General features: G+C 38.3%; 3 protein-coding genes across 6 annotated transcripts in view; 1 reads left to right on the plus strand and 2 right to left on the minus strand.

Annotated features, from left to right (window-relative positions):
- Window positions 1–19,460, minus strand: part of LOC137024729 (GTPase IMAP family member 8-like) — a 51,157-nt gene extending 31,697 nt beyond the window's left edge. The window contains exons 1-2 of one of the 3 annotated variants that reach the window (XM_067392581.1): window positions 19,341–19,460; window positions 18,440–18,467 (exon numbers count right to left, since the gene is read on the minus strand). The gene's annotated coding sequence lies outside the window, so the exon portion shown is untranslated. Of the gene's footprint in view, window positions 1–9,152; window positions 9,283–18,439; window positions 18,468–19,340 lie in introns of those variants that run through there. The other 2 variants (XM_067392582.1, XM_067392583.1) reach the window with 2 other exon arrangements.
- LOC137024750 (zinc finger BED domain-containing protein 4-like) lies at window positions 447–16,806 on the plus strand. Of its 2 annotated transcripts, none has more exons than XM_067392612.1 (3): window positions 447–1,257; window positions 14,166–14,846; window positions 15,003–16,806. In XM_067392612.1, exons 2-3 carry the CDS (start codon window positions 14,752–14,754, stop codon window positions 16,093–16,095), a joined length of 1,188 nt encoding a protein of 395 aa, XP_067248713.1. In that variant the 5' UTR covers window positions 447–1,257; window positions 14,166–14,751; the 3' UTR covers window positions 16,096–16,806. The 2 variants fall into 2 exon arrangements, with proteins under 2 accessions (XP_067248713.1, XP_067248712.1); XM_067392611.1 differs by lacking the exon at window positions 447–1,257 and adding an exon at window positions 10,211–12,895.
- LOC137024730 (zinc finger BED domain-containing protein 4-like) lies at window positions 1,234–9,143 on the minus strand. The gene is made up of 2 exons (XM_067392584.1): window positions 2,688–9,143; window positions 1,234–2,405 (listed from the first exon to the last, which is right to left on the minus strand). The coding sequence occupies exons 1-2, from the start codon at window positions 3,980–3,982 to the stop codon at window positions 1,904–1,906; spliced, it is 1,797 nt and encodes a 598-aa protein (XP_067248685.1). The 5' UTR covers window positions 3,983–9,143; the 3' UTR covers window positions 1,234–1,903.
- Window positions 19,461–22,393: the final 2,933 nt, after the last annotated feature.

Raw genomic sequence — 22,393 nt, forward strand, 5'->3', positions numbered from 1 at the left:
TGATATGCCAGACCCAACAATGCAGAAGAGCTGAAGGCCACTATCAGAGCAACCTGGGCTCTCATAACACCTGAGCAGTGCCACAGACTGATGGACTCCATGCCACGCCGCATTGCTGCAGTAATTCAGGCAAAAGGAGCCCCAACTAAGTATTGAGTGCTGTACATGCTCATACTTTTCATGTTCATACTTTTCAGTTGGCCAAGATTTCTAAAAATCCTTTCTTTGTATTGGTCTTCAGTAATATTCTAATTTTCTGAGATACTGAATTCGGGATTTTTCTTAGTTGTCAGATATAATCATCAAAATTAAAAGAAATAAACATTTGAAATATATCAGTCTGTGTGTAATGAATGAATATAATATACAGGTTTCACTTTTTGAATGGAATTAGTGAAATAAATCAACTTTTTGATGATATTCTAATTATATGACCAGCACCTGTATGCATTTTCCTCCTCTGATACAAGGAGGGCCAGCCAACCAGTTTAAACAAGGTACAATGATGGGTATGTGTAGGAGCATTAGTCACAAAACATTGCAGCATGATATATACAATCAATTTTTTTTTTTAGTGAAGACAGATTAGCATAGATCACATCACCATAGTCCAGCACAGAGAGAAAACAACTTTGGATGAATCTCTTTTTAGCTTCAAGGGGTGTCAAGAGAAATGGAGTGTTCTCTTCCAAACAATTTGATAAAGATTTTAATTTTAAGAAAAGATATAACAAAACGCAGAAAATTGTTGAACTTGGAAAATCTCTGGGGTCTATGAAGTTTTCTTGAACGTGACATGAAAACATACACATGCTGTGTGCTCAAGTGTAAGTGTATACCACATCCTGTAAAGATGAAAGATGACGCATTATGTGTCTGGGTGAACATGGGTTCTGGGGCATAGAAACGTTGTGTGTAACTGGCAAAAATGAAGACAGTTATGAAATAAATGTCTAGCAAGGTAGAAATCTGATAAAAAAAAAATGCACAATAATAAAAATGTGTGTATTGCTAAAACCATTGAGGCAAAAAGTAAATGCATTGACGCAAGTATAACACAGCAATTTACACATGCAGGTAATATGCAAACGTAAGTAGAAGCAGCATGTGCGTCAAAAGTGAATATAAAAACAGGAGCTCTCTGGTGTGTGTAGAAGATCTGTTGAAGAGAGAAAGAGCTTACAAGCAAGCAGCAAGCGGAAGCCGGCGCCAGACCACAACCCTCAGAAGATCAAAGAAGACACGTGATTTTCTTAGGTTCTGCTATGAGATCTGCAATTTTTAAAAAATAAAGCTCTATATTATCAGGGCCTGCTGATTTTTTACAATCTAAATTTAATAGGGCTTTATGAACTTGTGCTACTAAAAAAGGAGTAAATGTTAAAAGCTGAGTGGAGCGACATGCATCTGCTTAAACACTCCCTTTTCTCTTACATTCCTTTAAATTAGGGATGCACCGATACCACTTTTTTGGAGTACGAGTACGAGTACGAGTACTTGCATTTCAGTACTCGCCGATACCGATACCGAGTACTTAATAAAAAAAACATGATTTCAATTTACAGGTAACAGCTTTAGTCATATAAATTTAACAAAAAAACAAGGGACTAGTTTGGAATTAAGAACATTTATTTAAAATGAAAAGCATGTTGTATGCAAAATATTACAGAATAAATAATTATAAAAAAAAAAATTAAAAAGTGACAGTGCAACTCAAGTATTTTTTTCAGTTTGTTGTAAACTCTGCCGCTTTGGACAACACAAGGGGCATTAATAAACATCTTTGCTATTTAGTGCACAATATTTGAATAAACTAACAACATCCACCAACATAGAACTGCGGCAGCTAGTGCAACTGAGGTAGGTATTAACATCAAGTCTAAGACGACTCACTTGATGGAGCCTATTTAGAAAAAGTGAGTGGCAGGTTTTTTTTTAAGAAAAGTAGCTTTTCTGCATTATCAGCAGTCAGCCTGTTTCTGTTTTCATCTATAATGTGTGACACTGAGCTAAAAAGCCTTTCACTTTCCACACTGCTACATGGGGCTGAGAGGTATTTCTGGGCCATTTTAGCCAAAGTGGGGAACCTAATTTTGTTGACACCCCAGTACTTCAGAGGACTGTCTTCACGAGGGCTTGGGGCCTCTCCGAGGTATGTGTCGAGCTCAATGGCAGCACCTGCTGCCAGCGGCTGTGCTGCCTGGGGCTGCTCCTTAGCGATTTCTTCAAATACAGTGTCCAGACTGCTGCTAGTGCTGGCCTGGGCCTTGAACAGTTTAGCAGGAGGTTCTGCAGCTTCTGCCCGACTCTCCTCTGCCTCAGCTCTGGACATCATCTGCAGCTCCTGCTTCAGTTGCAGCTTGGCCTCCGGAGCAGTGTTGTTGGAGAAGAAGCGATCTTTATACCTGAACAAAATTCATGAATGTATTAATATGTGGAAAAATAGGACAGATTTTAGTTTCCCCTAAACCACTGTCATAAATGCCAGCCATTTGGCTTTCTGGTAGTAATAAGGGAAATATATTTCATATTTCATATTATATATATTGCATACATTTGTATTTGTGTATTTTAGTTGTATTTTTTTTGTATTGTGTATTTAGTACAAAAATATAATATAATATTTCAGATGGAAATTAATCTTACATTTAGTACTGTAGTTTATCATAATAGCACACAGACTTTACCTTGGGTCAAGTATGGTGGAGATGAAGTACAGTGGATTGGTCTCGACGTCACTGAAGCGCTTCTTGACAGCTTCCAGTAAGGTTGCTTTCATTGTCTTGACGCCGTGGTCCTCGTCTGTTTCTCTGTTTAGAAGTCTCACTAGCACAGTCACAGCTGGGATGACATCAGAGGCTAGTGCGTCGTAGCTGCTCACTTTTTTAGTTTGTTGCCATCCTCGCCCCCTTTGAGGAACTGTCTTCTCCATAAGAGCCCATTGGTGAGTGGTGAGATAGCCAGGGAGTTCATGCTCGGACACATACACCCCCAGCACTCGCTTTTGCTCAATGAGGGACTGGAGCATGTAATACGTGCTGTTCCAGCGTGTCTGTACGTCCTGCTGCAGTCTCTTTATTGGCTGGTTGAGCTGTCCCTGAATGTCCTTGAGGCGGGAGTAGGCTAAGGCAGAATGTTTAAAATGCCCAACTATTTTCCGCCCCACTGATATAGCATCAGCTATGCTCCTCTGTGCTAATAAGCCCTCGTGAACAGCCAGTTGGAGCGTGTGCGCGACACACGGCAGACTTGGGAGCCCTGCGTCATTCATGGCTTTAATCATGTTTTTGGCATTGTCACGAAGCACAACATGTACTGATGTTTTAGGTATACCCCATGTCTGAAGCATTTCCTCAAACACATGCGCTATAGCCTGGCTGGTGTGCGAGCCGCGGAATTGTTTCGCATGTAATATGGCTCGTTGCGGCGTGAAACTCTCGTCTATCCACTGGGAGGTTAGGCTAATTAGCGACACGGGGCTAACACTGCTTGTCCAAATATCCGTGGTGAAACTAAACGCAGAGGAGGCTTGCAGTAGGCTGTGGATATGTTTTTTCACGGAGTCGTGTAGTTTAGGCAGCTCTGTGTCAGTCATGTAGCGGCGGCTTGGGACATCATATCTGGGCTCCAAAACATGGAGGAGACGCAGGAATCCCACATTTTCTACCTCCGAGAGTGGCTGGTCACTCAATGCAATGTACTCGATAATTGCCTGTGTTATTTTCACAGCACGTGGATTGTCTCTGGACATTTTCTCTCGTCTTGCAAGAGTTTGCTGCAGCGTGGGTTGTGTTGGTTTAGAAGCGTGGGTAAACTCTTTGTACTCATTGTCATGTTGGGATTTTAGGTGCTTGATTAAATTACTTGTGTTAAATGCGCTACCTTTTGAGCCTCCTCTGGACAATTTCGCTGAGCACAATTTGCAGTCCGCCTTTGTTTTGTCGTCTTCATTCACTTTGAAATAGTTCCACACGGCTGACATGTTGTCTCGCCTCGCCTTCTCCCCGCTCTGAGCTGCAGCCGGGGTGGGGCCTGGGGGCGGGCACTTGGCGCCTTTGATTAACCCCTTACACGCCGCTCAAACATAGACATTTCTCAGACCGTGGTATCGGTCCCCGGTATCGGGGGACTTTTAACGAGTACGAGTACTTTAGAAAATGTGGTATCGAGGCCGATACCAGATACCGGTATCGGTATCGGTGCATCCCTACTTTAAATGACCTTTACTTTTAAATAATCAGGTAAACTCGTAGAGGGTTTTAGACCAGAAACTGATTTGATCAACTTCCAAAATTTCGTAGGATCATTAAAATTTTCATTTATCGTATTTTAATAATAATCACATAAGATCTTTTTTTTTAAATACCATTTTTGTACAATTATTTCTTAGTGTCCTGTAATGTACCCAGTCCAGATGGTTATTTGTTGCTTTAACCCATGCAGCATCACACTCTTTGATACGAGAAGAAATTAACTCTGTAAACCAGGGATTATCTCTGCCTTTTACCCTAAATTTAGGGTTTATACTCAAAAAAAGTACATTTAAAATTAAGTATTTTCAACTTGACAAATTTAGTTAATTAAACTTGCAGTTCAGGAGTATGTTTTATGATTGATGGATGCACTTTTTTGAGATTTAAAATGTTATCCAATCACTCACATGTTGCACATTTTTTATTTAATGCTTATTTTGAATTAAAAAGTAAAATAAAAATAAATAGTAAATAAATAAAAAGTATATTTGAAATTAAATATCCGTGTTATCCGTGTCGTTAAGTATTTGTTACTAGGGGTGGGTGAATCAATCCTAAAATATCAATACTTTTGATACTGATGTCATATCGAAAGGGATCGATCCTCACATAAAAATATCGATCGAGGTGTTTTTTTATCATTAATTTTTATTTATTTAGCACGAAATTCATAAAATAAGCCCATAAGGGTATAAAATAAACTATTTTAGAGAACAACTGTGTAGAAACTTTGCACACAGTGCTTGATCAAATAGGGCTGCGTTTCCTAATAAGCATTCGATAAGGCTCACAATGCGTTTGGGAAATGGAACCCTGAACAATGCTCATCAGATGACTGAGAAACAAGCAGGAGTTATTTCACAATATTTCAAAATGGTGGCATCATAAGATTTTTTGAAATTAATAATTTTTTTCTGCAAGGATGCATTAAATTAATCAAAAGTGACAGTAAATGCTTTTACATTGTTATAAAAAAACAAACACAAATTTTAACTTTGTTAATCAAATCTGAATATAATGTATGGTTTCCACAAAATTATGAAGCAGCACAACCATTTTCAACATTGATATTAATCAGAAATGTTTTCTGAGCATAAAATCAGCATACTAAAATAATTTCTGAAGGACACTGAAGACTGTAGTAAAGATGCTGAAAATTCAGCTTTTAAACACAGGAATAAATTACAGTTAAAAATATATTAAAGTAGAAAACAACATTTGGTAACACTTTCCAGTAAGGTTCATTTATCAACATTAACATGAACAAACAATGAACAACAACTGTGTTTTCATTAAAGCAGAACTAAGTAACTGGTTAATTGACTTGTAGTGGTGTGTTTGAAGCGAGCACTAACCCCCTCTGGCACGTCTACGCCAGAATACAGCACTTGCAACTTGAGCTGCGGCGACCCGACACAATCTTGCCTCATGTTCACGTTCACGCTAGAGTGACAAAATGCTTTACGGCAATTCAATATAGGCTGTTTTTTCAATTCCAAGAACGCAGAGAACGGACTTGCCAGGCGACCTTGAAAGAACGACCTCGGAAGGACGCGAGGACACAGAACGCATCATTTGAGAATTGAGATGTGCTGCGATCTTGTTGCTCAACTGACCGTCCCAGCATTATAAGTGGCTAATTCACAATAAATACAACATAACATCACAAACAATTGTCATAACCTATTTAAAAGATTTATTTCATATTATTAGACATTGTTTTCACATAATTTTATCTTTTTATTTCACCGTGTTTATTTATGACAATGAGTAGCCTTTGTGTTACATGCTTTGTCAATGTTAAGATTATTTTTTATATTCCAATAAACATACTGCAGGCTTTCTTCAGGTTATCACTTTATTAAAATTAAGCAAAACAAACGTTTTACTTTCACGAGCCATCACATATTTGCAAGCTTGTAGCGGGAATCTCAAAAGTGAGAACCAGAGCTTACAGGCTTCCGTACGTCGACCGCCTGCAGCGTCTTCTGGGATTTTTTAACGGTTCGATTCTCTCAAGTATGCATTCGATGCATCCTCGATATCAAGAACACATCTGGATATTTTCATGCGTCCTCTGTTCTTGCATTCTTGAGTATTGGAACGAACTTCGACGGTTGATGATGACGTAGAGCAAGAACACAAGGACGCAAGATCGCTAAAGAACGCATTTTGAGAAACAGTCATACACTGGGGCTGCTTTCCAGTTCGTTTTCTAAATGCCCTTCCCTCGCTAATTTCCCTCGGTCTTGTTGACTCGGATGTACGTCATTGCTTATGTTGCATGAGTGCCCACTTCTGGCGGAACCTTTGTATGGGCTGAACTGGAACGTCCTAAGCCCTTGATCACTTGGAATCTGCAATGGAGCTGATTTATTATTTATTTTTTCCCCTTACAAAATTGTTTAATACAGCATTCTATATGTATATATGTGTGTTTTAAATGTTTAAAAAATAATTAATATATCATAGAGTTGTTTGTGGTGGGGTAAATTAAACGTGATATGCCGTGACGTCATAAACGTGTTGCATTGTGGGTTATGGAGCTGCCTGAAGTGTACATGTGAAGTAGACTCGTTCCCTCGGTTAAAATCGAGGGAGCGAGGGTCTGTCCATATAAACTTCCCTCGTCCACTTCACGAAGTGGAACGCACTTCAAAATGGTGGCAGGGATTCCCCCAAGGGGAAGTGTTTAGGGAAGTTCGCGAGTGCGTGTCTAAAACTGGAGTGGAATGCAGCCCTAGTGACCTCACACAGTATGATCTCACTTCGATCATACCAAAACGACATTTATGTCATCATCAGTCATAGCGAAGCCACTAAAAAAACAGAGGAAACCATTGTCCGAAGATTCTAGGAAGAGAAAACGTCAACTAGACCGAGAGAGCTCATTCTCGAGTCAACCTTGGACCAGCTTTTACAGAATTGCGTCAACTGAAACAGAGCGAAGGACTTCAAACCGATTCCGACTTGGCTTTAATGTTGTTGAACTTGTAAGTAACCTTGCCAAACAACTTTATTTTCTTACTATTTCCATTAGATCTATTGTTATTTCATGTCCATCGAGATATAGCCACTGTTATGTGGCATGTATTTAGCTTATCGGCTCGCAGAGAAGCAAGCATGCTAATTCGCCCGCTATGTTACTATGTGGTGGGATTGATGAGTGTTTCTCTATTTGTCATGTATGGGCTTTATGTGAGACAACTGCAGTTCAACCGGTAGTTTCAATAGTATAGTAAATTCCCAGAATATTGTTTACATTGCGTCAGCGACTGGCTTCACTTTAGACCAATGCAAGATTTCAAAGCTAATGCCAAGGCATGCGTTGCTCCAGACCGTTGTCCAAATTGAGTATTCATTTCCTTTTGAAAGATTTACATACTATTGACAGTGTACTGCGCTGGTGAGCGTTGTAGTCCAGAGCTGCGCTTGGAGTATTTACGACAGTGTGATTCACTGAAGGAACCTGTAGGGGGAGCTTCGCAAATCTTGCTTAGTTCTGCTTTAACTAACGTTAATGAAGAATGTATTGCTCACGGTTACTTCATGTTAGTTAATAAATTAATGTTTAACAAATGAATCTTATTGTAAAGTGTTACCCTGTTTTTTCGATCAAATAAATGCAGCCTTGGTGAGCAGAAGAGAATTCTTTCAAAAACATTAAAAATCTTACTGACCCCAAACTTTTCAACAGTATAGTGTACAGATAACATTTATTATAATAAGGCTAGTTTGTGCAAGTAAATGTATTTATATTGAAAGTTAAAAGTTCCAATGGATTGTGTTAAGTTCTGTAATTGTTGTTTTTTATTCATCTGTCAGAAAAAAATTTGCAAAAGTTTTACCTTTTGGGGTACAACAGCTTGTCACTGGTAGCCCTTTACAAAAATTAACAATGGCTTTACTACAGCAGCTAGGGTGACCACCAACAAACAAACCAAATGTGGGATGATTAGTACGTTTGTGTGGGACAATGTGGGACATATTACCAACACTAAAACACAACCTGAAGCTGTTATATAATGTCTATCTAACTTGGTTAGCAACATTTGTATTCTACCTTTCAGCTGATAAAAATACTTTGTTCTTTAGTCCCTTCCAGAAAACACCATTACATCACAATATAACATGTCTTTATTTTACATGTAATTTAAATTAAACATCACTGACCCTAAAGGCAGCAGGCATCACTAGTTTTAATAAGGTGACCAGATTTCTGAAATAGAAACTGAGGACATTTCCTATTCGAGTGGTCAAAATATCACCAAAATCTCATTTGTTATTGTCTATTTAAAAAACAGGGACAATACATTTTTTAATGTTTTTGTTTTTAATTGTTGTGGGTTCCTTATAGGCTATTATTACATTAATAATTATGATTTAGTTTTATTATTAGTATTTTTGCTCTTGTTTAAATACAATTCACCAAAAAAACTTTTACACGATACTAGTAATAGTAACCACTGTAAAAGCAGTTCAAAACAATATGCCTGTTATAACATTAGTGTGACTTTAAAAAAGCACATTACAAAAATAAAACATAAATATAAGATAAATATTTTACAGCATTTAACAAAAATTTTTAACATTATTTAATATTTTAATTTTCACAAGCTGTTTTAGCTGTATACAGTAATTACAACTGTTTTAACTATTTTTAACTATTATTCTGCATTTTAGACTCATTTTAAGCACAAAGTACGTGTATTATTTTATTTTATATTTATTCATATCTGAGTGTACCTCACCACGTAGTTAAGACGTGTGTGTGGAAATCGCTGAGTTATGACTGCGGAACTTATGTGGACGTTTAAAATTGTGCAAAACAATCTCGCACCCTGTTGAGGCCCTGTTATAAAACATACAAACAGTATGAATAGTTAGTATGTTACTAACCTTGAAACTGATAACGATGTTTATTATGATATTTGATGATAATAGCGCTTTGCTCTGTTCCGGATCCAGATTACGTTCCTCATGAAGTAGCGGCGCGCGCGCAACCAAGTGTAGCTGCACAGCCCCCTCTGTTGGAGAACATGGTCACTACACAATATCTCCAGCAGGCTGCTGTATGCTCGTCGGTCTTTTTGCAATCATGCGGGTTGGTTTGAACGAGCTGTAAAACGGGGACATTTCAGGTGACAGAACCATAGACTGTAAAAACAATATGGACGTAGTGTCCGTGACGTCACCCATAGAGTTCTGTGCCCGGTTGCATAAAGCACCTTAAGTGTAATTTTCCCTTAAGTTCGCCCTTAAGTTTCCCTTAAACTTAAGGGTGTTGCAAAAAATAACCCTTAACCGTCACTTAAGGGTTTCTTTAAGTGAAACGTCATAAACCCTTAGAATTTCCCTTATGTGTCTATTTTTCACTTAAGTAATCCCTTAAAAACCGTTAAGTGTTGCATAAAGCCCCTTAACTGTCATTTTCTTAAGTATACTCTAAGGTTGGGCAAACTTTACCTTAAGAGTTTCACGAACATAAATTAGATGACATGGCTGAGTTTATGGATCTTGCTGAAGATATTGATGTGCCGAGGCGAATATTTCATGATAGGGAGAACCCGCTGGACCATCTTAACGACGAAAAACTGTTACGAGAATATAGATTTGATCGTCGCGCAGTCTATGAGATCGCAAACAAGCTGGAAGACGACCTTGACCGTGTCACTCAGCGCAACCACTCGCTATTGTGAATGCGTTCTTTAATTAGTAGGCTAAGTTGTAGCAAAAAAAAGGGGCCTTAGTACAAATATTAGTAATAATATATATTATTTTAGGCTATTAGTATAGTAGTGTAGTCTTATTTATTAGTAGCCTATTGCTAGCAATATTTTATGTGAATGTAATAGATAGGCCTATTGTTATTATTATTTGTAATTTATAATTTCATAAATAAAATACAACAGATATACAACATAAAATGTATTTATTCGTCAACTGACGTGATTGTTACTTTTCCTTCGCTCTGTAGCTGTAGAAGTTTATTGTTGAGAATAAAGTTGTACAGATCTTGATTTTCCTTCTTTTTTATTTTTTCGATCTCCAGCTGCAATTTGTTTTTCTGTAGTTGCAGGACTTCCTTCTGCAGTTCCAGCACTTCTTCTCTGGTAGCAAGCGTTTTTCTGCAATTCACAAGTGTTTGTGTTTTGGAAAATAATAGTTTAAAATAATATGCAGGCTATTTAAAGCCGAATTAGGTTTTATATTAGTCTATTACTAATTATTATTAACAAAAACCAATAAAATCTTACTTGGCTGCTGCCTGGTTTGGCGTACTGGCGCTTTGTCGGTGTTGGAGCTGCGTTTGGGATTGCTGGGAAAGTCTAACGCGTGAAACAAATACCAATTATCATATTGTTTTGTTGTAATATATATTATGCCTGTCATAACCTTTAAAATTGTTCATTCTCACAGCAGTGATAAGTTTGATAAGATTGTATGCTGATATGAGACAATAATGCTCTCTCACTCCGTGTTATGCTGTTCCTCTGGTTCAGCTTCACTCTCTAAACCTCCTGTGATGCCAGCCAGGACAGGTGAGTCCGCCCCAATGATGTCTTGGACCATTTTAGTAGAGTCTGACAATTCAGGGGGCGGTGGTCCTCCACCTGTTTATCAGTTTTGTAACAGTTGTTATACGGCAAAAAAAAAAAAAAAAAAAAAAAACGCACTACGGTGCGGTAAAACTCTTACCAGTTTTATTGGACTCCCTCTTGTGAACGCTTAATTATTTTTTTGCCATCACAGAGATGTTTTCGTATTTCTTAATTATTTCCTGAACAGTCCTTTTTACACCTAGATTACGTGCGTTAATTGTATCGGTTATTTCCTCCCACTGTTTATATTTTTTGGTAGCAGTTACATTGGGATTAAGTTTGCTTTTTAAAATCGCTTTCCTTTTCCCATATTCGTCGAGAAGTAAACACTTCTCCTCCTCTGTCCAATTTGGCTTTCTCTTTTTGTTTTCCTTATCCATTTCTTTTTCGGTTGTATTCATTGTTTTCTGTAATGGCTGCTAATGTTAAAGTATACAGTAGCGTGTCCATGGCAACAATAGAATTTTATAACGGCAAAACATAGGTCGCTGTCGTTAAACACTTAGCGTTTTCCCTTACCTAAGGGAACCGTTTAAGGGATTATATGCAACACCCTTAAATTATTCCCTTAGGTAAGGAGAAATCACCCCTTAAGTGTCATACTTAAGGGAAAAACTTAAGGTGCTTTATGCAACCGGGCACTGAACAGCAGTTTTGACGTGAAAATGAGGCCGCGGCCATCTTAGCTGCGCGTCACCGCACATCACTCCCGGATAACTGAAAATGGGCAAAGAGGCGGGACGTAGTTGGAGCCCATGCGACTGGTTGCTGAAACCACGCCCGCCTAGCATATCTATCTTAGATACTATCTAAAATATTAATAAAGATAGCAATATCATTAGAAAGTACTAAAGGTTTACTGTCAATCTACGGTGATTTTTAAGATGACGTTATAGATGCTCTAACACCAGTAGGCTAATTAATTTGTGTGTGGTGTGCAAATAACACAAAAATCAACTGGGACTTCATACCTTTAATGAAAAAGAGATCGCGAGATGAATCCAATCCGCTGCACTTGGGTAAAATGTCCATTTCAAAACATAAAAAAACTACTTTTTGTTCATGAAAGCGTTAAATCCATGAAATCTTTATATATTATCCATCGTTTGCATTATATCTTCGGAATGATTTGCTACTTGGGTAAAGTTGGTTTTATATTCGCACATTCGGACATCCGTATTCAATAGCCTTGTTAATCACACTACATTGGACATTCAGTGGACATTCACAAGTAAATATGCCATTAAAACAATACTTGCCTATTTTGATCGACTGTGAAAAATGTTGTAAGTTGACAATCGCTGGTTGTCAATATCATGTCGCTGCTTAAAATTCGCAAACATTAATTTATTGCACATTTATTGTAAAGTCTGAATTTATCAGAAGTCCGAATGTGCGAATATAAAACCAACTTTACCCAAGTTGATTTGCTCTCCATCATCGTTCTTCAAGAAAGGATGCAATCTGAGCATCGTTTATAATGTAAAACTCTATACCAATGTTGTTTTCGTCAACGATGACGATAACGAAATGATTTCGTTGACGCACCTTTTTTTTATGACGATAACGCGACGATGACTAGCTAAAAATGGCTCTAAGGTGACTAAAACATGACGAGACGTTTTCGAGTTTTCGTTGACGAGACGAGACGGAACGAAAATGATTATAAGTCTGACGTTCACAATGCATGTCATTTCTGCCTATTTTGCGTGAAATCTGCCGCTTCCTATCCTTGTTTTGGGTACGCCCACCACCCGGCTGCCGTTATGCCGCGCACCAGATTCCACACGACAACACACCTGCGGCTGGTCACTCGCCACACATCTTTGAAGGACCATGGCGGCGATGCCAATAAACAGGCTTGGTGGTCGGAAACGACGAGATGATTTATGGACATACTTTCAGTATAATTCATCAGAAAGAAAAACGGAATGCATAGTATTGGGAGACGACGGTAAATGTGACCACAAACTAGGTGGGAAGAATACCACCAACCTCAAGCGGCACCTGAAGGCTCATCACGCTGATATTTTTTCGAAGGTAGTTAACTAACAAGTCACGCTTTTAACATATCATATACATTCAATTTTACTCGACAATCGGCTTGTGACACATTTCATGGTAAGCTTAAGGTTGTGCATATATCTACTGGCGCAAATTTGCTGCTAACTTCAGGCTAATATTAACGTTAGCTTGGTTGCACTAACTCAGGGATGCAAACAGCGCGCTTATCAGCACCTCACGCTTTTTTCACGTCAGTTTGGGTGACTTGGGTCTGATTATAATTTCACAAAGTCATCTGAAGCCATTTCATAGCTTAATGTGAGGTACAGAAGTTTATTTACATCATTAAATTAAAGTTTTTGTGTATTTGTATTTTATGTTTGTTGCTGTTTTTAAACGACTCGCTACCGTGTGCTTGTTAGATCACACACATCACAAGGACTATGAATCGGCATCAAACGCACAATAACTGGAATTTAAAACTGTGAAACAAATGATCAATAAACTGTTGGACAGATAGACACTAGGATTTGTGCGCTCGACATTTCTTCGCTTTGTGCCGTGAACTTTTAAATGCGCACTTGTGCAGCGCTGCACACTGTGACTCCATGTTGCTTTGAGCACATCATTCTGCACCCGCGATGCGCATACGCGCTTTGTGCGCTCTGTTTTGAAGCGTTTCATATTATCATGGTTTTGCGCACTGAAAGATTATTAAAAGCCTATATTTTTTATACCTAGCCTGCTCAATACATTTAAAATAAGCATAATTTAATTGTATATTATTTCTTTGTAGTGTAGGCTATATAAATATACACTTCTTAGCTCTTGACATTCATATATAAATATAAAATTGTGATATTTGCTGCGGGGTGAGGGCTTCGATAACTCTCTCTTTTTTGACCATACATGTGTTTGCATCCCTGAATGTTTGTGTCACTTTTATTTGTTGAACATGCAGGGATTTTGGCCGGGTAGGAAGTGTTGATCGTCATTATGTTAAACCATATTTGATTTCAGTGACAGTCTAAAATGTGGAGGGAAAATTAGCATTTCAGACCGGTTGCTGTTCCCCATGTTTCCCAAATCGAAAAGCTTCTTGAACAAAGCGTCAAAGAAAATACCTTTTTGTTTTCTAAACGTAATGTGTTGAAACATGATGATCTGCATAATATATATACTATTATTACTATTGCAATATACAGTATACACACATACACATTTAATTGTTTTGTATTCACATGACATGACTTTTACAGATGTACTTTGTATAGAGAGTAATTGTCTTTGTTTTCTCCTCATCCAGATCCCAGTGACCAGAACTCCTATACAGAAATCTGGTTGTCCAAATAACGACGGGGCACAGACATCTATCGAAACAGCCTTCGCCGCAGGATCTAAGTACAAGTCAAACTCTGTGGAACAACATGTCAAAGAACAAGCGCTCGCTCTTTGGATTGGACGCACTGGTCTACCTGCTTGCACAGTCGAGGATGAAGATTTCATCCACATGATGGAGACCTTTGATAAAAGGATGACCATACCCAAAAGAACAAAAATAAACAACTTAGTTGACAAGATTTATGATGACGAAAAACTAAAGTACAAAGAGCGGCTTGCCAGAGCACGTAAAATAGCAATTGGGCTGGACATATGGACCAAAAAAGGACTTACAGCTTCATTTCTGGCAATTAGTGCATGTTTTTTTTGCACTGTGGTCAACAAAGCACAGCACATATTGTTGAGACTTGATCAGATCGCACACCCACACACAGCAGAGTGTATAAAACATTGTATTGACCGATGCATAGAGGACTGGGGAATACCACAACACAAAATTCTAACAGTCATAACTGACAATGGAAGCAACATGATTGCAGCATTCAAGTCTAATGAACCAGATGAGCCCACTAGCTCCTACTCCTACTGAATCCATCGAGGCGAGTGACCCTGAAGATTCTGAGGTGGCTGTTAGAGAACGCCAGAGGTAAATTACTTCAGTTTGCTGTTAATTTTCAGTATGTTAGTCACTCTTGAGTTATGCTTGTATGTTATAGTCACTTTTTTTTAGCAATTGTTCATGGCAATTTTATTGAATGTCCTTAAAACTATTTATTTTTCTCTGTATTTTTGTCTCTTCTAGGTTTGGAGCCATAGATATGAGTAGGACCCCCTGCGTTGTACACACTCTACAACTTGTGGTGAACATGATCCAGAAAGACACTAGTGTCAACCGACTGCTGAGCAAAGTTAGAGGTCTTGTTAAGCTCTTCCGCAAGTCATCTGTGGCAACTGAGCGACTGCTGCAGATGTGTCAACTAACCCTGATCAAAGACTGCCCTACTAGATGGTCCAGCACATATCAGATGATATCACGGCTTCTCCAAATCAAGGACTCAGTAGTTCAGGTTGCGGATGGGATGAGCTGGGACTATTTACTGTCAAGTGAGTGGCATAAGCTGTCCGCTCTCAGAGATTTACTCATCCCCTTCGCTGAGCATACCCAGTTGCTCCAGAGTGACACACAGTCATTATCCCTTGTGGTGCCTGCCATTCTGGACCTGCAGGGTCACCTGTCTGAGTTCCCCCATGCCCAGGGATCTAGCTTTAAGGACCTCGCTTCCCTGGCAATTAAGATGAAGGCAAACATGGACAAGAGGTTCAGCTGCTTTCTTGATCACACTGACTCCAAGTTTTCACCTCTCGCTGCTGCTGCATGCTTCCTTGACCCGACAGTTGCACCTGAAGCACTCCTTGAAAATGATGATGAGCAAATAGAGGCACTTCTGAGAAGATCAGAAGATTATCTTGCTCAATTGGTGCCACCAGTTGTACGGGAGGAGGAGGCTGAAGATGAGGAGCCAGCGGAGGGAGAAGAATCCAAAGAAGAGCAGCCTCATAACAAGCGGCCCAGATTCAGATTCTTGTCCAAACCAAGCCGGCCTTCCAAGTCTACCATCTCAAAGCCGTGTGTCAAGGAGGAAATCAAGAAATTCAAGGAGCAGTTGTCACAGCCTACAAACCAAGAGACTGCCCTAGAATTTTGGGCTGCACAGGGAGATTATGTTTATCCGAGCCTAAAACCTATTGCCTTAGACCTTCTGGCCATGCCAGCATCTCAAGCATTTGCTGAGAGAGTCTTTAGCATTACAGGTGACCTCAGTCGTGGCCGTCGTAATAGAGCAAGAGTCATTTTAGAAAGAAGTGCTTTCCTGAAACTGAATCGAGGTCAGTAGGCTAATTTAACGAGCATTTAATTTTAAATTTTTTTTTTACAGATTACTGTGATATTCTGTTTTGGCTTGCTGTGAGACTGCACTAGAGGTAGGGCCCTCCTCTAATTCATTGTGTTAAACCAACGTTGTTTTTATTTATTTAGTAAATTAGTTTGCTTTCTTTAAAGACCAAATACTGTGTTTACAGTATTCAGGGATTGTCGTATTCATTTTTATGTTCAACACACTTCAAGTGTCATGTTTGTTTCATACTTTAAATTCAAGTATGCATTCCTAAGAACCTATGCTCAATGCACCTCAGTATTATTTATTTATTGTATTATTTTGTTTCAGAATGTTTGCAACTTTGGAGTTTGTACAAGTTAAAGATAGACAGGGTTGTATGATGTTTGTGTTTACAAATAATATGCATCTTGTTGTTGCACTGGCAGACAAGTTGAAGCACAAGTTGTAGAGCATAAGTATGTGTTCCTCAATAGCTTATATTTTGGGCATGTTGTTCATTGCACTTTAGCAATTTCTTAAATAAAGCAACAATTGCCAAAGTAAGAATGTTTTTATTCCTGGCTTTTTTGGAGTAAAACAGTGATTCCACTGTTACCACTTTATCTGTGTGTAATGTTGTAGTAGCTCAAAGTTTTTTGCTGTTTAAACTTTAAACCATTCCTTTATTACTGTGATTAATGGTGAAAATAGGCAATGTGCTGAAATTTTAGAAGAGCATCAATTCATGGAAAAAATATAACTTGAAATATGTGGATAAAAGGTTTCTGCCCAATGCGACAATGAAGTACAGCTTGGCAGCACTGCATCTCCATCAATGAGAAAGTCTAGTTTATTATGCAAAGGTTTTAAGGTTAACTGTTGTTTTATGAATTGCAACACTTGCTACAACCTGTCAAACCTAAGCCCATTTCCAATACTTTTTAACCTAAATTAATTTGTTAAAGACTACATTTTTGTTTTTTACTAAAATTGACTAAAACTTGACTAAAACCTTTTTGCGTTTTCGTCGACTAAAACTTGACTAAAACCTTTTTGTGTTTTCGTCGACTAAAACTTGACTAAAACTATCAAGTTTATAAGTGACTAAAATGTGACTAAAACTAAAAAGCATTTTCGTCCAAAAGACTAAGACTAAGACTAAAACTAAAAGGGCTGCCAAAAACAACACTGCTCTATACGTACATATATACCAGATATCTGTATAACTCTCAAATGTTCTCTCAAACTAAGTATAATTTTTCAAAATAGTGCAGCAGTTTTAGTTATAATATCCAAGCAGTGCTGTCGGAGTTGTATATCTTCCTGGTATTGTCATTGTAGTAAATCTCAGGAACAAAACTTTTAGCCAATGCCACGACGATCCAACAACGTGTGTTCTGCATGCGAGCACATGTACACAGACTGACATCTGTCTCGAGTATGCAGTGAGCCATATACTGTATAAAATAATCCAGAAAAAAACACAAATACGGCTGAGATGCCAAATTCAGCGGCTGGAATTAGCTGAGGTAACATGCCGGCTCACAGACAGCAGCGCCAATCCACCTGTCACTCAAGTGACCACGCCCTTAATTATGCAGAACTTTAAGGCTTAATATAATTTAAACGGATGAGTTATAAAAAAATTCACCCCCCTCAGAGTTGTCATGAAGGGCAAAATTAGCAGTATAGACCAAAACACAATTTGAACCAGAGTGTAAACATGTTTTTTTCTGCTGTAAACTTGGCTGTTTTAACATTATGGTCAATGAGATTCTGCTCCCTTTTGCAGCCTGTCCCTAGCGGCCAGTCGATGAATCGCAGTTTAAGTTACTTCCTTATTGGCTTCACGAGAAACTGGGGGAGGTTGCCGCTTGGACAGAACATCAAAAACCGGTCTGGTCACCATATTTTTGAAACAGTTCTGACCAAGTCCAACTCCGCTCCACATTTGGATTGACAGCGTCACAACCTACTAGTGACCGTGTTTACTCCTTTCTTTTCATCCATTGGATAGAATTTAAAAAATGGCTGTTGGGATGTTACTTCTGTCGAAGTGCTGGTAGGTGAAAAACTACGCAGCAAAAATAATAAATTTAATGCTTTCTTAAAAAGTCAAAACGCAAGCACGTGTTTTCTAAATATTTTAATTAAAAACCAACAAACTGATGAAAATGCGGGACATTTTCTCAATATGCAACGTGCGGGACAAGGAGTCAAAATGCTGTGCGGTACAACGCAAAGCGGGAACAGCAGCTATAGCTAATCATACACACTAATTACAGGAGAGCACAAATCACAAAATCTTTTAGTGGTTATGAAAATGTATTCAGATTTAACATATCAATAATGCATTCACCTCATGAATCATGACACACTGCTTTCCCCTGAAGGAAAGTACTTGTAAGTTCAAGTGCATGCTTTTAAAAGTAAAAAGTAGCGGTATTGTTATCGCCATTACTGGCCCTTTATTTACTTGGTATCGATATCGCCCACCCCTATTTGTTACCCCTAAATGAACATGAAGTGAATATTATCTCTTAATAGCAAACAGTCAAATGGAAAATACTGTTGCATTAGTTATTGATCAAATTGAATATCTATAATCAGATTATGTATTTTTAATAATGAAAAATATTGTACATAAATAAATCCTATCAAATCCACATGAAAATAGCTCGTATTACATAGAAAATGACACTAAAACAGCTGTAGACCTGCTCTAAACCATATATGGTTCATCTTCACTTCCGGCCTGAGACGTGTGGCCTGGCCTGGCTTGTGTTCCTCCTGAAACTTGTGGTGCTGCAGGGCAGCAGCTGGATATAATTGGTCTTATTTGCATGTGTGCAAGAATCAACAATCGCTGACTCTTTAAATTGGTTTCTCATGTGATCATAAATGAAAAAAATAATATTACTTTATTATATTAATTTTAAAACTACTAATGTGATCATCAAATGTACAATAATGCTCTTGAGCATAAATTCAATCTCAGAATGACTCATTTTATGTACATAATCTAGAAATATTCATATATAAATAAATTCTTTTAACGGTAGCTATTATATAAAACAAAGAAATCAAAAGTATTGCTAATTTATTTAAACACATTAATCATCAACGTTTCCTCCATATTGGCTACTTGGTTTTGGTTATTCGAAATGTTTCAAAGCCCATGTAAAGAAGAGCATAAATGTAAATAACAGCTCATTTGTATATGTCTACATATTTACATGAGGAATAAGCTTTAAACTTACCACTAAATATGTGGCTGTTTAAACTCCCAATGTCAACAGGTTTGAAGCCTCGGAATGGCGTCTCTCCTTTTTCTTTCTCTTTTATTTTCTTTTCTTCCTCTTTTCTTTTCTTCCTCTTTTATTTTATTTTCTTCCTGGTTAAGGTGTGTCTTGTTTTGTAAGTCCACTAATACAAAAAACAAACCCACTCCCTCTTGTGGCGCAAAGCATCATCAACAGGACGGTAGCCACAATAACTGTCCAGATCAGTGGTTCCCATCCACATTCTTTGAATTTGTGGGGTCCTTTACTTGGACCTCACAAGAACAAAATCTTTTATATGAGACTAAATGTTGACTTAATTTACTATCGTCCTTCCCTACACTATACACCAGGGATGGGCAAACTCAGTCCTGGAGGGCCACTGCATAGTTTAGCTCCAAACCTGATAAAAATCACCTGTGTGTAATCCTGAAGGCACTGATTAGCTGGTTCAGGTGTGTTTGATTAGGATTGGAGCTAAACTCTAGCTGTGTCTCATTTAATTTAATTTCGAAGGCTGCATCCTCAAGAGGAGAATCCTGTGAAGGATGCAGTATATGGAGTGTCCTTAGCCAGAATTAAATGGGACGTCCTTTGTAGGACACACAGGCAGGAAAGGAAACAGGAAGTATATCATTGCTATGCCAACACGTTCACGGCAGCCTCGTTGCGCTCTCAGTATACATTTGTATGTAATTTGAAAAGAAAATGTATTTACTTATTTTATTTTGGTTAATGCTTGAGGAGCTGGCTTATGTACAACAGATATCTGTTACAGAGACAAAGGAGGAGGATATTAGGAAGAACATTAGGAAGTCATTTGCCGCCATTCTTTTTTTTTTTTTCCAAATAAATGATGGTTGTTAACAGCGACGCAAAGGATTGTGAGCCTTATGCATCCTCCGAATTCCTGTGAAAGAAGGACACATTTGAAGGTCACGTTCGGAGAGTCCTACTTATTTTTCTGAAATGATACAGCCTCAATGACGTATGCAACCTTCGAATGCGACCTCCGGAGGACACAGCCTTTGAAATGAGACACAGCTTCTGCAAGGACAGTGGCCCTCCAGGACCGAGTTTGCCCATCCCTGGTGGTCTAAATGATGCTGTAGCTGGTTTTTTGTTTGTTTTGCTCATGATGTGTTTTAAAATCTTAAAATGAATAAAATTTCTATAATGTCCCTCGTTTCTTTTTCTCTTTTTTTTTACTTTGAGTTTCACGTTTCTCTTGTATTGTCCCTTTTCCCTGTGTTAATAAACGTTGTTTTTTTTGCTGCAACCTTGTCTAATCAGTTCTACCTCACACTGCAACAGCTGCATCTTGCTTAAATGTTGCGTTCATTCAATTTAAAGGTGCCCTAGAATCAAAAATTGAATTTATCTTGGCATAGTTGAATAACAAGAGTTCAGTACATGGAAATGACATACAGTGAGTCTCAAACTCCATTGTTTCCTCCTTCTTATATAAATCTCATTTGTTTAAAAGACCTCCGAAGAACAGGCGAATCTCAACATAACACCGACTGTTACGTAACAGTCAGGATCATTAATATGTACGCCCCTAATATTTGCATATGCCAGCCCATGTTCAAGGCATTAGACAAGGGCAGCCAGTATTAACATCTGGATCTGTGCACAGCTGAATCAACAGACTAGGTAAGCAAGCAAGGACAATAGCAAAAAATGGCAGATGGAGCAATAATAACTGACATGATCCATGATAACATGATATTTTTAGTGATATTTGTAAATTGTCTTTCTAAATGTTTTGTTAGCATGTTGCTAATGTACTGTTAAATGTGGTTAAAGTTACCATCGTTTATTACTGTATTCACGGAGACAAGACTGTCGTTATTTTCATTATTAAACACTTGCAGTCTGTATAATTCATAAGATCATAAAGATCCATTTTGAGGGTTATATTAGCTGTGTGAACTTTGTTTATGCAATGTATTACAGAGTTGTGAGCTTGGGGGCGAAGCATGAGCATTTAAAGGGGCGGCGTGCTGAAAAAATCAGTGTAGAGTTAATGATGCCCCAAAATAGGCAGTTAAAAAAATGAATTAAAACAAATCTATGGGGTATTTTGAGCTGAAACTTCACAGACACATTCAGGGGACACCTTAGACTTATATTACATCTTGTGAAAAAGCATTCTAGGGCACTTTTAAATATACTTAAGCACATAAATATTAAAATATTGCCAAATTAAAAGAGTAAGGGTTTCAACTAGTGTTATAGTACTCATGACCGGTCTTGAGACAATTTTTTGAAGATTTCGGTCTTGTCTTGGTCTCAGACTAAAAGGATTCGTTATTTTATTTCAAGACTGGTCAAGACCACAACTGCAGGGATATTGCTGAATTGCCTTTGGATTGTCTGATTTATTTGTTAACATCATTCATTTGATTGGATGTAAAACTTTCTGCTTCAAATGCAATCAATAACTTATTTCTAATTTCATTTATTTTGTTACTGTTGTGGTGGGTCAGAAATCAACAAGGCATTGTGTCAAAAATGTCACCAAAATTAATACAAATACAAATTAATACACCCCACAAAGTCTTGGTCTCGACACACACTGGTCTTGGTCATGACTAGGTCTCGGTTTAGGTGGTCTTGACTATAACACTAGTTCCTACGTAGTTTGGAAAAGTATGGAAATTGATTTAAAGGTGATAGAAAGGATTTTTTCGTCGACTGAGAATCCAAAGACTGTTAGTGAGTTTTTGAAATGAGCGCATGCGTAAGAACAGCCCCCCCTCCTTCACAGCTCACTTCAAAGGAACGCCTCCCAAAACTCGTAAACACTCGTATTGGAAAACAAGTGTTTACCACCGGCATTCACTGTGTGTGTTAGTGGATTCATTATGTCGGACTCACCGCAGGTAACTCATAATCTGCAGTTGTTACTCCTGTCTCCTGACAAAAACATTGCATGCGGCGCCTGTGGAGTGTGGAAAGTTACTGGAGCGCGCAGCCGCGCACGTCTCTCACAAGGAACGTCATGGCAGTGATTGACAAGCTAGAGG

Source organism: Chanodichthys erythropterus, chromosome 8, assembly GCF_024489055.1.
Source record: "Chanodichthys erythropterus isolate Z2021 chromosome 8, ASM2448905v1, whole genome shotgun sequence".
Lineage (NCBI taxonomy): Eukaryota > Metazoa > Chordata > Actinopteri > Cypriniformes > Xenocyprididae > Chanodichthys > Chanodichthys erythropterus.